This window comes from Hemibagrus wyckioides, linkage group LG23 (genome assembly GCF_019097595.1).
Source record: "Hemibagrus wyckioides isolate EC202008001 linkage group LG23, SWU_Hwy_1.0, whole genome shotgun sequence".
Taxonomy (NCBI): Eukaryota; Metazoa; Chordata; class Actinopteri; order Siluriformes; family Bagridae; genus Hemibagrus; species Hemibagrus wyckioides.
The window spans coordinates 18,096,325-18,112,323 of NC_080732.1; the positions used below are offsets into that span (position 1 = coordinate 18,096,325).

General features: G+C 36.5%; 1 protein-coding gene and 1 non-coding gene across 2 annotated transcripts in view; both read right to left on the reverse strand.

The window, feature by feature from the left end:
- The window catches only part of thsd7ab (thrombospondin, type I, domain containing 7Ab), a 125,054-nt gene that overhangs the window by 51,982 nt on the left and 57,073 nt on the right, over window positions 1–15,999 (reverse strand). The window contains exons 5-7 of the mRNA XM_058377051.1: window positions 10,328–10,483; window positions 8,247–8,450; window positions 929–1,123 (exon numbers count right to left, since the gene is read on the reverse strand). Of these exons, the coding sequence (XP_058233034.1) occupies window positions 929–1,123; window positions 8,247–8,450; window positions 10,328–10,483 (555 nt within the window). The remainder of the gene's footprint in view (window positions 1–928; window positions 1,124–8,246; window positions 8,451–10,327; window positions 10,484–15,999) is intronic.
- Window positions 15,473–15,545, reverse strand: trnav-uac (transfer RNA valine (anticodon UAC)). The gene has a single exon. It is a non-coding gene; the product is annotated as a tRNA-Val (tRNA).

Consider the following 15,999-nt stretch of genomic DNA (forward strand, 5'->3'; position numbering starts at 1 on the left):
TCACATTTGTTAATGTCCTCTAATGCTAACTTGCTAACATAATAATCGACAGGAACTCTGAGCTGATTTTCAGGTCTTTCATAGATGTAATTAACCTTCACTGTAAACAGCCAGCTAGCTGGCTAATATCAGGTAACCTGACAGGATTTCTGAGAGGAATTTAAATCACATTCATAAATTTTCATAATCTTTAGTCCTAATGCTAACATGATAGCTGACATGAGCTAACATGACAAGATTAACGAGAGGATTTTTAGGTCATGTTTATCACTGTTTATAATTTGCAGTGCTGATGCTAGTTAGCAAGTTAATATAATGACATAGCTGAACAATATTACTAAACAAAATTCATATTTGTTTATAACCTTTACTGCTAACTAGCTCACATGTGCTAATCTGACAGGAATCGTAGAGGATTTTCAGGTCATTTTCAAAAATATCTGTAACCTTCACTGTTAAAGGCTAGCTAGCTCGCTAACACCAGGTAACCTGACAGGATTTCTGCGAGGATTTTTAAATTGCGTTTATAAATGTTAATAATCTTCAGTCCCAATGCTAGCATGATAGCAAATATGGGCTAACTTGACAAGAGGATGTTTTAGGTCATATTCATCAGTGTTTATAACTTTCAGTGCTAATGCTAGTTAGCAAGTTAACATAATCCGGTGACATAATAAGAATAATAATATTACTTAAACCAAATTTATGAATGTTCCTGAAAGAAAAAAAGGATTTAAGCGCTTTCACTGTTAACGGCTAGCTAGCTGGCTAATTTGAGAGAGGACTTTTAAGACACAGTGTAGAAATAAATTAACAGGAGCTAATTTGTTCATTATGTGTGTCATTATGAGGACAAATGCAGCTAGCACAGTTCACTCTTGAACTTCTTGGAAACTTCTAGAAATCACACGGATGTGACGCTGTGTACCTTCTCGAGCGCTGTACGCCAGAATGGCTCTCGTTCTCGTCTGCTTGCCCTCGGCTGTTTTGCTGGAGCACGTCTGCGAGCAGGTGGACCAGGACGTCCAAGGGCTGAGGACGCAGTCATTAGGACACGGGACAACACAGGAGACGGGTCCGGGGAGTGACGCTTCATCACACAGATCTTTATTAACCTCGTTACCTGTACACAGGAACATTAGATTAATATTTTTATTTCAAAAAAATTTATTTCAAAAGCCAGCGAAAAAGAAATCCCATAATTCAGTTCTTACTACAAGGAGGATGTACAAAAAATAGACTCAGTATAGGTAAAGTGAGGGAACTATTTAGCTTGTGGAACAAATTTGCTAATTGTTTATTTTGTTTTTATGAATAATTCAAGCACTTTTGGATACTTTAGGAATTTGGGGTCGGTCCGGTTTAAAAAAATTATATTTTTAAAATAAATTTTATAAAAAATGTTTTTATAAAAAAAAATTATAATTTAGAAATGAAAAACTATAAAGGTATAATTGTATAAGTAATATCTTTAATTATTATAATTAAATTAAATATAATAATTATTGTTAATTATAATTGATATTTATTATTATAATAATTATCAACTTATATCAACTCACCATTTCACGATAAATTACAAAATATTATAATTACAAATATCTTTAATTATTCTTTGAATTAATAAAAAATATTAGTAAAAAATAACTTTAAAAAAACTCCCCAATGATTTCCTGCTACATCCTAAACAGCTAGTTAGCTAGTTAACTAACTGCTAGCATGCATTTGTTAGTGTACATATCAGGTTTGAACAAGAATTTGGCAGTGATTACATTTATTTCTTTATTAAAAGTCTCATTTTCATTTATATTCGATGTTATGGAACATCTGCAAAACTACTTCCTCTAGTTGCTTAGCTTATAGCAGCAGTCTTTCCTCTTGCTCTTCAAGTTATTAAGACAAAACAATGAAGCATGTCCCGTTACCTAGCAACCAGAAAGCGGAAACTGGTCTTCTCTGAAGATGCCAGAAAACTTTTCCTCACAAAAGTAGCACTAAAGCTCGACTCCGGAGACCGAGCGTTAAATGTCTTCTAACCTAAAATATCTTTTTTTAGAGGAAAAGCTACAGAAGTGAAGGTCAAAGATGCCTGAGGAAGTGCTTCTGGGAAACACGGAATAAAACATGGACCTCACACCATTCCGGGTAGGTTACACACAGTAATACACAACACCACCAGGATAAAACTGAGGCAGAAAACAAACAAGTGCCACGTAAAAGAGCCAAGCGCTAATCAGAGCCGGAAATAGACGAAGGCATAGATACAGTGCTCCCATGAGCCTCTGAAAACACATCTATTATTCATGCCGTGTACAGGATGAAGCGTCAGACCTGATTTTGATGGGTTTAAAAGACACCGTTACACATTTCCACCCGTTCGGATTGACCCAATTTTGAAGAAGAAGAAGAAAAAAAGGAAACAGGAACAAACAAAGGTGACGGATGCGCTTTGTTAAAAGAAGTCATGTGAATTGTGGCGAATTTCCAGACGTTTTAGACCTTTTAGCCTTATTATTCTTATAATAAAATATTCTAGCCGCAGGCAAAATAGTAGAAATAATAATAATACTAATAATAATGTTCTCTGCATATTTCACTGTTACATTTTAACATCAATGGAATGGAAAAATTTAATTTCTATTAACCGTCAGCTTCGCCCGAGCTTCCTGCGAGCAACACAAACAAAAGAAAATGATAAATTTCACACCTGAACTAGATGTTAATTGGAGCCCATGGCGGAAATATTCCTATTGTTCAGAAATCAGATGCTTTATTATTTCATTTCCTTAATGATTTGTCTTTATCTGATGAGTTTCCTTCTCGCTCTGATCCATGAAATCACTTAATTTCTTAATTTTAGTTTAAAAAGTTCAGCAGCTCGGTCCATCTACACTCAGCAGTGTGATAGCGGGAACATATCCTCGATCTTGAATCCTGGATTCTGATTGGTCGGAATTAATTTGTTGAAAATGCATAAATTTGTTCGTCAGCGTGAAGTTTTCCGTGTAACGTATGGAAGGAGTCTCCAGTCTCAGAGATCTGGCGAAGCTGGAACTTTAAATTCCGTCATCTGGATTACAAGCTGCTTTTATTTTGTGGAGGGAAGCATGGTGGCTTAGTGGTTAGCACTGTTGCCTCACAGAAAGAAGGTGCTGGGTTAAAATCCCGGGTTCGAACAGGCCTTTCTGTGTGGCGTTTGCATGTTCTCCCCGTGCCTGTGTGGGTTTACTCCGGGTACTCCGGTTTCCTCCCACAGTCCAAAAACATGTACATTAGGTTGATTGGTAATTCTAAATTGCCCATAGGAGTGAGTGCGAGTGTGTATGGTTGTCTGTCTATATGTGTGGCCCTGGAAAGGACTGGTGACCTGTCCAGGGTGTACCCCTGCCTTTCGCCCAGTGTGTGCTGGGATAGGCTCCAGCAGATCCCCATGACCATGATTAGGAATAAATCGGGTATAGAAAATGGTTGGATGAATGGATGTTAAAAAAACGGGGGAAAAAGCCTTGCTGATGATCATTCGTTTGTCCACAAACATCCTTTTCTTCAATATACCAAACAAATCTTTTCCCATCAGCACCGTTACCAAGCAACCAGAAAAATTTGTTCGTCATGATGAAGTTTTCCGTGTATGGAAATTATGGAACAGAAAGCATGGAAGGAGTCTCCAGTGTCAGAGCTTTGTAACAGTCTGAGGTGAAGCTGTAACTTTAAATTCCAACATCTGGGTTACAAGCGGCATTTATTTTGTGGGTGTGTGATTTTTTTTTTTGTTTGTTTGTTTGTTTGATTTATTAACTTTAAGAGAGAGAGAGAAATAAAGACAATCTGGTGAAGGACAATCTGTTTGTAGCTGCTATAACGTAAGAGGAAACAGGAAATGACTTGCTACATAAATCTGTAGCTATAAATGAACAAAAAATCAGGATGTGTTGCTTTCTAATCAATGAAAATAGCTAGCTTTTATTTATTTATTTATTTATTTATTTATTTATTTAGCTAGCTAGCTACTAGCGAGTTACTAGCCAAAGATTCGGAACTTGTTGTAGATGATTTTCCTAAAACTGCACAACATGGAGTGTTTCAATCCAGACATCTAGGTTGTGTAAACAGTCTGCCGGAGGAAATGAAAGCAACAAGTGGTAAGTTTCGAATCGAAAGACTGCAGCACCGCTGAAATGTCCTTGAATTAGTTTCCCTGAAAATCCCCTACAGATTCCCTTGAGGTGAAATTTCACTAAACTAAAATAACTTCATCTCAATTCAAAATTTCACACTAAAATCCAAATATGATAAAATGATGAATAATATCTAATGATAAATAATATCTTTAATTATTCTATGAATTAATAATGAATTTTAGAAAAAAATATGTGATGAAAGTAAAGTTAAAACAACTCCCCAGTGATCTCCTGCTGCATCCTAAACAGCACAAGATCACTAACATAGTCAGCCAGTTAGCTAGGTAACTGCTAGCATGCATTTGTTAGTGTACATATCAGGTTTGAACAAGAATTTGTCAGTGATTACATTTCTTTCTTTATTAAAAGTCTCATTTTCATTTATATTTGATGTTATGGAACATCTGCAAAACTACTTCCTCTTGTTGCTTAGCTTATAACAGCTGTAAACAGTCTTTCCTCTTGCTCTTCAAGTTATTAAGACAAAACAATGAAGCATGTCCTGTAACCAAGCAACCAGAAAGCAGAAAGTCTGGTCTTCTCTGGAGATGCCAGAAAACTTTTCCTTACAAAAGTAGTGCTAAAGCGTCGACTCCGGAGACCGAGCGTTAAATGTCTTCTAACGTAAAATATCTTTTTTTAGAGGAAAAGCTACAGAAGTGAAGGTCAAAGACGCCTGAGGCAACGCTTCTGGGAAACACGGACCTCACGTCTCACGTCTTTGGCACTGTTAAAATGTCCCCGAATTAGAAAATAACGAAAGAATTTGTTGGGAAAGAGAAAAGAGGGACTTCTGATTCCCTCGATGTGAAATTTCACAAAACTAAAATCATCGTCTCAATTTCAAAATTCCACAAACATTCCAAAGATGAAGAAGAACAAAATGATGCATTAACGTTAAAAAATAAAGGATCGAGGTGATGTCACGGATCGTGTCGTTCGTATCGTTCGTTTGTAATCATGTTCGCAAACATCCTTTACTTTAATATAGTGGGGGGAAAAAACCCCTAAACAAATCGATTTCCATCAGCAGCTGGTATAGAAGTCATTGAGGTGTAGCTAGTGTTTAAAGCGAGAGAGATAAACGTCTTCGGCGCTGCAGAATTAGCCGTCGTTATGAGGCGAGGAAAGCCAGCGCTCTGTCAGGCAGCACAAACACCAGGAAATGTCAAACGGCTGGAGGTTGTAATAACACAGACCTTCTACTTTACTCATCAGTGAAAAGCATGACCTATTTTATGATGAAATCATGGTTTGAAAGTGTGTGTGTGTCTGTGTGTGTGTGTGTGTCTGTGTGTGTGTGTCTGTGTGTGTCTGTGTGTGTGTAGGGTTTAAAATACCTTTTAGAGTCAGAATTTTTCAAGGTTTTCAGAGTGTACAAGGTTTTCGGGCAACTCCCTCGAGATGTGTTCGACTTCAGGTGTGTGTGTGTGTGTGTGTGTGTGTGTGTGAGAGAACCTTCTTACTTTTTCCATTAAGGCCAAATATCACAAGCAGCTCCACCGGGGAAGCACCAGAAGCCGAGAAATACACGAGCAGTTGTACAAGGAGCTGTTAACGTTCCCTCAGAACAATAGACTCACTTTTCCCTCATTTTTTCATGATGAACACGGAGAAAAAAAATCACACAGCGTGTCAGAGAAGCTTCCTGACAACGTTAATTACTAGTGTTGGTCGTGATTAATTTAATGGTCAATTAGCTGTCATTAGAACGGAGTCAAATGCACACTCTCCTGAGAGTCTGCTCCGAGACTTTTATTTAAGGCATTTTTTATTTTATTTATTTATTTAATTTTTTTTTTTTTTTTTTTTTTTTACATTTAGCAGACTTATTTTTTTAGTATTTAGTAATTCTTTTTAGTAAGAATTTAAAAAATAAATAAATAAAATAAAAATAATTATTTTAATTAAAAAATGACTCATTTTTAGTATTAAAAATTTTTTAATTGTAAATAATTTCACTTTCATGATATTTGATGTGTTGGGTTTGAACTTGGAGGTAATTAACTTTAAAACAAGAATTTTAAAAAAATAAATAAAATAAAACAAAAATGATTAAAAAAAAATTATTAAGTTTTTTTTTGTTTAGCAGACTCATTTTTATTATTAAACCTTAAAATTTCAAATAAATTCACTTTCATGATATTTGATGTGTTGGGTTTGAACTTGACCTTAAAATAAGAATTTTAAACACTAAATAAAATAAAAAAAATTATTCTAATTAAAAAATGATAAATAAATAAATAAATAAATAAATAAATAAATAAATAAATAAAACAAAAATAAATACATTATGTTTTTGCTAATAAATTTTAAAAAAAACTAAGAATTTTTCAAAATAGTGACAAAATATGTCAAAGTAATATTTTTAAAAAAAAACAACACTTTAAGCAAAAAACTAACTTTAAAAAAAATAAAAATTAAAAAACAACACAACTTTCAGTCACATTGAGCACTTTTGTGTTAACTGTCTGAAGAGGGGAAAAGTCAGTAAAAATAACAACAACAACAACTATAAAAAATACTGACTAAAAAGCAAAACCACCAGAAAGGCAGACTTTCACACATTAAAAAAAAAAACGATTTAAAAAAACCCTTCCATTTTAGTGGGAAAATAAAGAAAAAAATGTCTATTTTTTACAATAACGATGTCACAGATGGTGCAGTAAAGCTTTGGCTCTCGGTTGAACGTTTCACTTGAAGCTGCTCGGTTTCTCGCTCCCGGTTTTCAGCAGCTCAGGAAACAAACAGCGGAGATTCGCATTATTTATTTATTAGATGCTTGTAATGTCTTAGTAGCGACTTCACAGTTTTGACAGCAGGCGTGACGAACGCAGGCTGCATTTGGAAAGTGTGCAGATTTTTTTTCTTTTTGGAAACGTATTAAAGTATGAACGCTGGCTAATGAGCCACTGCTTTAAATCTGGGATCTCTGCGGAATGCTGCGCTCTGATTGGTCAGAACACCTTCTCTGCAGCTCTGATGGTAGTCAAAGCACTCATTCTAACATGTTTCCACAGTAACGGCTCGTCTTCAGGAAGTTAAATGGAGAAAAATCTACATATACAAATTAAAAACTGTGTAATAACTGATATGGTGATTTTTTTTTCAAGTCAGAAGATGTTTATGTAACATTTATGGAAGGAGTCTCCAGTGTCAGAGCTTTATAACAGTCAGTTTTTTTTCTTAAACAGGAGACATAAAAAATGTGTTATCTTGGTGGTATCTGGCACCAAGATGTTAGCGCCAGATCCTTTAAGTCCTTTAAGTTGTGAGGTGGGGCCTCCATGGATCGGACTCGTTTGTCCAGCACATCCCACAGATGCTGGATTGGATTGAGATCTGGGGAATTTGGAGGCCAAGTCAACACCTCAAACTCGCTGTCTGTCTCTCTCTCTCTCCATGTGATGTAAAAGAAAACGTGATTCATCAGACCAGGCCACCTTCTTCCATTGCTCTGTGGTCCAGTTCTGATGATCAGAACCTCATTGTTGCCACTTTCAGCAGTGCACAGGGGTCAACATGGACACACTGCATCAATGAGCCTTGGCCGCCTATTACCCTGTCCCCGGTTCACCACTGTTCCTTCCTTGGACCACTTTTGATAGATACTGACCACTGCAGACCGGGAACACCCCACAAGAGCTGCAGTTTTGGAGATGCTCTGATCCAGTGGTCTATCCGCCATCACAATTTGGCCCTTCGTCAAACTCGCTCAAATCCTTACGCTTGTCCATTTTTCCTGCTTCTAACATCAACTTTGAGGACAAAATGTTCACTTGCTGCCTAATATATCCCACCCACTAACAGGTGCCATGATGAGGAGATACTCAGTCTTATTCACTTCACCTGGCACTGATCATAATGTTATGCCTAACTGGTGTGTATATATATATATATATATATATATATATATATATATATATATATATATATATATATATATATATATATAAACTTATATTTATTAATTATAATTATAATAATACATATTATAAAATGACAGTATTTTGCAGGATATATAATCCAGTGTTTTATGTAGATCTGAGGTGTGGTGCGCCTCACCCTCAGCGTCTACACAGCGGCTCTGCGGAATCTGACTTCCTGTCCCACAGACGGCGTCCTCGGTGGGAAGACACTCCTCCAGGCCTTGCAGCTGCCAGCTGTAACAGCTGGGCTCGTCGCAGGGCATGGCCTCCACCAGGTGAGCACAGCTGCCCTCGCCGCCTGTCGGGAAGTTTGTGATCTTTCGCCGCCGGAATTTGAAACCTGGAACAGATGTTTACTTTTAGGTTTACTTGTTCCACAAGCGTTTGATGTAAGACGATTTACACGGGAAGCAACTCGAGCGGAAAACTGTTTGATGACCTGGGAAACGTGAACAGAGTGAAATAAAATATACACGAGAGTCAGAACACAACACAGTCTAGAAAATCAGCAGTGTTACACAATGAACAAGAACTGTTTGCATGAAACTAAAACATAAATTTAACGTACCTATCATTAGTTTATTCGTGTAAAAATATAGCTTTACATTGCTAGCTAGCATTATGATGCTACAATGCTGTGTTTAACTTACATTGCATGCTAATGACAACCTTGGACCAATCAGAGTAGAGTATGCAAATGAAGGATGGTGATGAAGTCACAGTGATTCTTAAAAACCAACAATACTTCAGGGAAAAATATTTTCCACAATATAAGACTTTGTAAAGTCTGATCTAAAGTGTGATGCAGTTGCTTTGACTTTGAAATTAAATTTATTGTAGAGAATAAATTGAATCTTGAAGAGACGAGAATGTTTTTATCGTTTGTTTTTTTTTTACACTTTGTCAAGTCTTTCTATTCTCTGGTCTCCTTTCATGTGATTCATCCATTTCATCACTCACCTAATGAACAATTACGGAAAAAAACAGAACGTGAAAATGGATCTGGTTGAACAATCAATGGTGTGAATGCAAATGAGATCACTGTCCACGTTCAGGGGGGAAAAAAATCACAGACAAATTTTATTAAATTTTGTGAAAGCTGTTATTTTGCAGCCTGGAGCCATTTTATGGCGTGAAATTGAAGAAGAATCATTTGGGTTCCTGTACCGGAATCACGCTGGACTAATCGTTCTGACCCCAGCGCTGAGACACACCTTGAGGCGACTTTAAATTAAATCATTTTTGATGTCAGTCAAATTCCAAACAGCCGCAGAGGCCAAGTCTTAATTTAACTGTTTCTTGTTATAGACACTTTGTCTCGGCGCTTTATGTTTTACACACACATTAAAGCATTTTAATTAAAAATAAAATTTTAAAATAAATTTCCTATTCACTTCACTGAAAAACAATTACATCAACTTGTAGGGTTTTTTTTTCTTTGATCAAATGAGAATAAAATAAAAATCCCACAAAGATCTATAAAAAAAAAACTGATGCAATTTTTGGTGTTGAATCTAAGGTTTTTTTTTGTTTTTTTTTTACAAATTATTTACAAAAAATAAATATAAATAAATAAATAAATGCTTTTTTTTTATTTAATCAACAATTTCCTGAAAAAATAATTTTTTAAAAAATGTTTAGGTTTTGTGAAAAAACCTATGCATTTTTGGTGTTTAATCCAAGTTTATTTTTTAATTTATTTTAAAGAATTAAAAAAATCAATAAAATGTATTTATTCAACAATTATCTAAAAAAAATAACTTTTAAGTTTTGTGAAAAAATGATGCAATTTTTGGTGTTTAATCCCAGGATTTTTTTTTTTTTTTTATTAAAAAAATGAAATAAATAAATAAATAAAAAGTTTTTCATTTATTCAACAATTTTCTAAAAAGAATAACTTTTTAATTTTTATTAAAGTTTTATGAATTTGTGTATTTATTTAAACAATGCAGTTTTATTTTATTTAAAACCATCTTGAACTTAAAGAATGTTGTTTCCATTTACATTTTAGACTTTTCTTCTCCACAGGACTGTATCTATTTTTTTTATTTTATTTGTTAACTGAATTTGAATATATTTGAATGAAATATATGGTTTAATAACCTGAATAAAGCAAAAAGAATATTATTCTTAAATAATAAGCATTGACTATGTAAAACACGGTGACTTTTACAGCTGATGAAACGATAACAGCTGTGTGTGTGTATGAAGCTGTACCTTTCTTGACGGTTTGATCATTGCAGTTTTCGAAGGTACACGGTCCCCAGGCCCCCCACGGAGACACCTCACACTCCACAGGGCACGGGATGTGGCACATCTGGCTGGTACTCGGCACCGGACCCATGCACAGCTGGCTGTCCACTGGCTGTGGTGCTGTAGGGCAAACACACACACATGAAAACACACCTATTACATCCACAGCAGTTAAATAAAGACAGTGTTAAGTGTCTGTCATGATAATTTCAAGGCACTTGTCCAGTTATTATGTGATATCAGGTTTATATTAATACATTTTGGAAGTCACTTTGGCTATAAGCTAAATATCTAAGTCATTAGGCTTTTTAGAAATAAAGACTTCGTAAAGAAACATGTTTTCCGGAACAGCATGACTCCTTAACAACGTCAGCCGTGAACCCCGTCACACTGCTACGTGTGAGAAGAGGATGTCTGATCTCCGGAGCTTGTCTCTCTCACAATGCTCGATCCCCAAGGCTTGAAAAAACAAAACGGCAGAAATCCTTCACACCTCTGGGGAAAAGGGTGCGCCTAATTGCTTTCCCTCAGCGTGCGGCTGAAATTAATGGGGCTAAAAATGATAACGAGCATGCGGCAGCGCCAGATCAGCGGATCAAGGGCTGAATTAACGCCGTGCTTCGCAGGTTGGACTTGTTTTCTTTGCCAGATGGCCTGAAGCCCCTGAGCAGACGTTTGTGTGTAATCAAAACTCCTGAGCAGCAAGAATACACCCTCCTACTACATCATGCATACACACACACACACACACACGGGTTGTGTGGGAAGATGCACTGAAGACAAATCAGGTACAAGCTGTTGATTTAAAAGCCATCAGTCTCGTACAAGACAGCTACAGCTTGCAGAGTCATGGGTCATAACCACCTGTTTCATCACCAGAAACGACATTCGGTAACAATTCCTACGAATCATGTGCTTATAATGCATTATAAACACATACACAGCATGCACAACATGTTATAATGAGCAGCCGAGTATACATATAACAGTTATAGATTCTAGTTAGAGCTACAGGAATAACACTTCATAATGCATCTGTCTTTGATGTCATAGTGCACCTTATGAAGCATGTCTATAACACTCTACATAGCTTGAGGATATGACTTCATAATGTCTGCCTAAAAGCAGTTCTATTTACATGGATAACGCTTCCCGAAATAAATAAAGCCTATGACTTCATAATGTCAGGTTACATAATGCTATAAACCTCGTGGCTATGACTTCCTAAGGTCAGATTATGTAAAGTTTATGCAGGATGATTATATGACTACATAATGTCAGGTGTGTAAAGTGCACTGCATATAAAGAATGAGAATTATAACATCATAATGTCAGGTTGCTTTATAACGCATAAGAATATGAAGCCATATTGGCAGGTTACATAAGACGTTATAAAGCACATGCATAAAACTTCATAATGGTGCGCAACACAATCAGTTATAAAGCAAGAGCATGCGACTTCACAATGGCAGGTTTCATAAAGCTTTATAAAGCATCTGTATATGAATTCAGTAATGTCAGTTTATATAACGTTTTCTAAAGCACAAGCTTATGATATCGTAATGTCTGGTTATATAACACTTTATAAAGCTTGAAGATACGAGTTTGTGATGGCAGATTACATGGCTCTATAATGTAGTCAAGCTTTATAAAGTGTTACGCATGTACATATGTACAGTTTGTAAGCTGTTATGATATACAGGATGTAATGTCTTATAAGTACACTTACAATGCATTATTAATACATAATTCATAAAAAGTGATCTGATGAATTTCCATTATTAGACGTTTTCCTTCAATCCGAATCCAGTCCAGACACTTAGCCCAATTTCTAAGACCAGTTATAACCATTCATTACAGCATGAACTCATAACACACGGTTAATTACCTTCAGAGCTTCACTACAGTGACAAAAAGCCCACACACTCCGTCTGTCACTGTCATATCTGACATCCTGAACATTTTCCACACAGCGGCATCAGTCCGTAGAGAACTCATTATATCTACAGTAAAGCACAAAACTCTGGAGTTTTCTATCGCGCTGTTTTTGACAAACAAATACAGAATTGATTCAATTTATTCAGAATATGCGAAGAACATTATGCAAAACGGAGTCATGGCGTAGATTTAGCGCTGCGAGAAGCATTATGCAGTTTTGCTGTGACTTCACCAAAACAATAAAGTGTGTGGTCCGAAAACGCTCCAGTCTGATTGGTCAGAAGCTGTTGATTTATTTCTGCAAATCATTTATATCATATTAATGCGTTCATTCTAACACATTCATTTCTATAATATCAATACACTCAGGGGGGTTTGGTAGCTTAGTGGTTAAGGTGTCGGACTATTGATCGGAAGGTTGTAAGTTCAAATCAGGTCCGCCAACGCTGCCACTGCTAGGCCCCTGAGCAAGGCCCGTAACTCTCCTTTATTTGCTTGTTTGTGTAAAATGTGATAAAGTTGCTCTGGATAAGGGCGTATGCCAGAAATGTAAATGTAAATCCACGCCTTCCACTTAAAAAAACAAAGAAATATGGTTATAGTGCACTAAAATGGCTGCCATGTTACATAACACCACAAACAAAGAATTATTCACTATGTGTGTTTTTTTTTTTCACCACAAGTGTGTAAATGCATAATGATTAGAATTAACATGTTGCTTAATAGTTATTGTTGGTTACAGTTCACGACTGTCAGGAGCTACCGGAACAGTTCCCTGCCAGACCACCAGAGGGAGTTTTACCCATCCATCCATTTTCTATACTCGCTTTATTCCTAATTAGGGTCTGCTGGAGCCTATCCCAGCACACATTGGGCGAAAGGCAGGGGTACACCCTGGACAGGTCACCAGTCCATCACAGGGCCACACATATAGACAGACAACCACACACACTCACCCTTATTGGCAATTTAGAATTACCAATCAACCTAATGTACATGTTTTTGGAGTGTGTGAGGAAACCAGAGTACCCGGAGTAAACCCACGCAAACTCCACAGAGAAAGGCCCCTGCCTGTTTGAACCCAGGACCTTCTTGCTGTGAGGCAACAGTGCTAACCACCATGCTGCCCGGGAGTTTCACCATAGCCTGCTTTTTGCTTTTGTATTCCTCACGTCTGTTATGCCACGCCCTTCCTCCTGTTCCCTGTTTGCCCTAATGTTTTGTCCTATATATATATATATATATATATATATATATATATATATATATATATATATATATATATATATATATATATATATATATATATATATATATATACCATCCATCTGTCAGTCATTGTTTTGTGTACGTTCGATACGGTGTGATTCCAGGTATCCGTTTCATTTGTTTTGTATCATGGTTGAGTCGTGTTGTTGCGTTAGTTTTATGTTAATAAAGCAACGATCCTGAGTATGAGTCTGATTCTCTGCGATGCAGATGATCGAGGGTTAGATCACACAATTGATCACATTTTATACAAGTGAGGTTTAAGGGCCTTGCTCAGGGGCCCAGCAGTGGATCTGGGATTTAAACTCACAAGCTTCCAGTCAGTAGTCCGACACCTTAACCACAACATATATTTTATCATTTCTACAACTTCTCAAGGATCAAATGAATCCTTTAAGAATCTGTCAAAGAATATTTTCGTTTTCTTCAAGAAATCTACAAAGCCAGAAGACTTGCATGCCACTGTATATTTATTGCAGCTTCTCACACAGCTGACATGCAAACAAATTGTTATGTAGATGCGTCTGAGCAAGCCAGGGTGATGTGTTTGTCAGAAACGATGGGAAAATGACATTTTGAGTACTTTCAGGAATTACAGCAAGGCACCGTTAGCTGGGAGAAAACTGCTCTGTGTGAGATGCCATTATACGAACACCGCCAGACTGCTGATTGCTTAGTGTACCGCAATCATTCCTCTCCACTGGACCATACGGTGCAGCACGCAAACATAAATCCAGAACTAGCCACATTTTGGTCAGTTACCTATTTCATTTCCCATGAGGAAGTCGTTGCATGATTAGTGATGGAAAGACTGGTTTTCTTTGTTACAAAAAAAAAAAACAGGCATGAAGTTATATGATGTTAACCTTTTAAATGTATTTGTCTTATCTAGATTGTTTTGGAGGGCCAGTAAGTGTGCATTAGTATACTCTGGTCATTATGCAATTCGAATCATGATTGAATCTGATTCTTAAATTATATTTAACAAAATTTGAAGAACAAGTGTGATTAAAAAATAACTCCCTTACATTTCTGAATTATAAACAATGTGTATTTCTGTCTGAATAAAACTGAATTAATCAAAAATTGAAAAATTAAATAATAAATTAAAATTGTTAACAACTTGTACTACAGGGTCAACATATGTTATAAATAAATAAATAAATAAATAAATAAATAAATAAATAAATAAATAAATAAATTTTCTCAAAATTCTCTGATCCATGAAAAATGGATTAAACAAAAACAGAGCTCCAAAGGTGGTTAAAATGCCAGAGTTTCACAACCTCAACCTCTATAGATCATAGCAGCTCAAGGCTGGTGTCGTTTGAAAGCAGTTAAACAGATCTAGTACAATCATGTAAGCACTGAAAGGGGAAAAAAATGAAGGAAGCAGGGGGAAAAAAAGCAGGGGGAAGTGAAAAAATGTTCAGGATGTCAGATATGACAGTGACAGAAGGAGTGTGTGGGGGGTTTTGTCACCATAGTGAAGCTCTGAAGGTAATTAACTGTGTGTTATGAGTTCATTGTCATTCTGTAATGAATGGTTAGAACTGGTCTTAGAAATTGGGCTAAGAGTCTGGATTCATCATAAACAGAATGCTGATTTCTACAGTGTGACTCGCACATTCCCATGATGCACATTAACAAATTTATATCTACACCGGTAAATTGAACTGAGGGCATGGCATGAAGCCTTTATTATAGCCACACATACATTACAGCAAAGTGGAATTCTTTTCTTCGCATTTCCCAGCTGAGGAAGTTGGGGTCAGAGTGCAGGGGCAGCTATGATACAGCTCCCCTAGAGCAGAGAAGGTTAAAGGTCTTGCTCAATTGCAGACCAGTGGAGCTTGAACCCCGAGCCTCTGATCAACAACCCAGTAATAGCCCCTAAACAAATGGCTCCACTGGGGATTGAATCCAGGACCTTCTGCTTGTAAAGCAGACATAATGACCACTACACTATGGAACCTGTGGTGAAGGTCAGGGAACAAAATATTTCTTTGGTATTTTAAGTGTTTACTGTGGTTTTTGCTGTTTAAATGTAAATCGATCTACTGAAGACTTTCCAAAATTTTACCCTTATATACTCCTGAAATACTTAAAGCACGCAAATAAACATCGAGAACCTGAAGATGAAGTGGACGGGCTGGTGTCCTGTCATGCTGCTGCTAGTCAACAAAACAGGACGAAATATCAAGCAAGATTGTTGGTAAATAAGGCTAAATGGGTGCCAATACTTTTGTCTATGGAAAATGTCATGTGGTTCTGTGGCAACCATTCTGTAAACTACTTGGTGGATGACACAAATAAATTCTGATTCAGAAATAAAGAGCAATCTAGACATTCGGCCGACCGACTGATGACGCTTACAATATTAAGCTCCGCCCACACTGGGTTTGATGAAGTGTAACGAAATCAGAAGC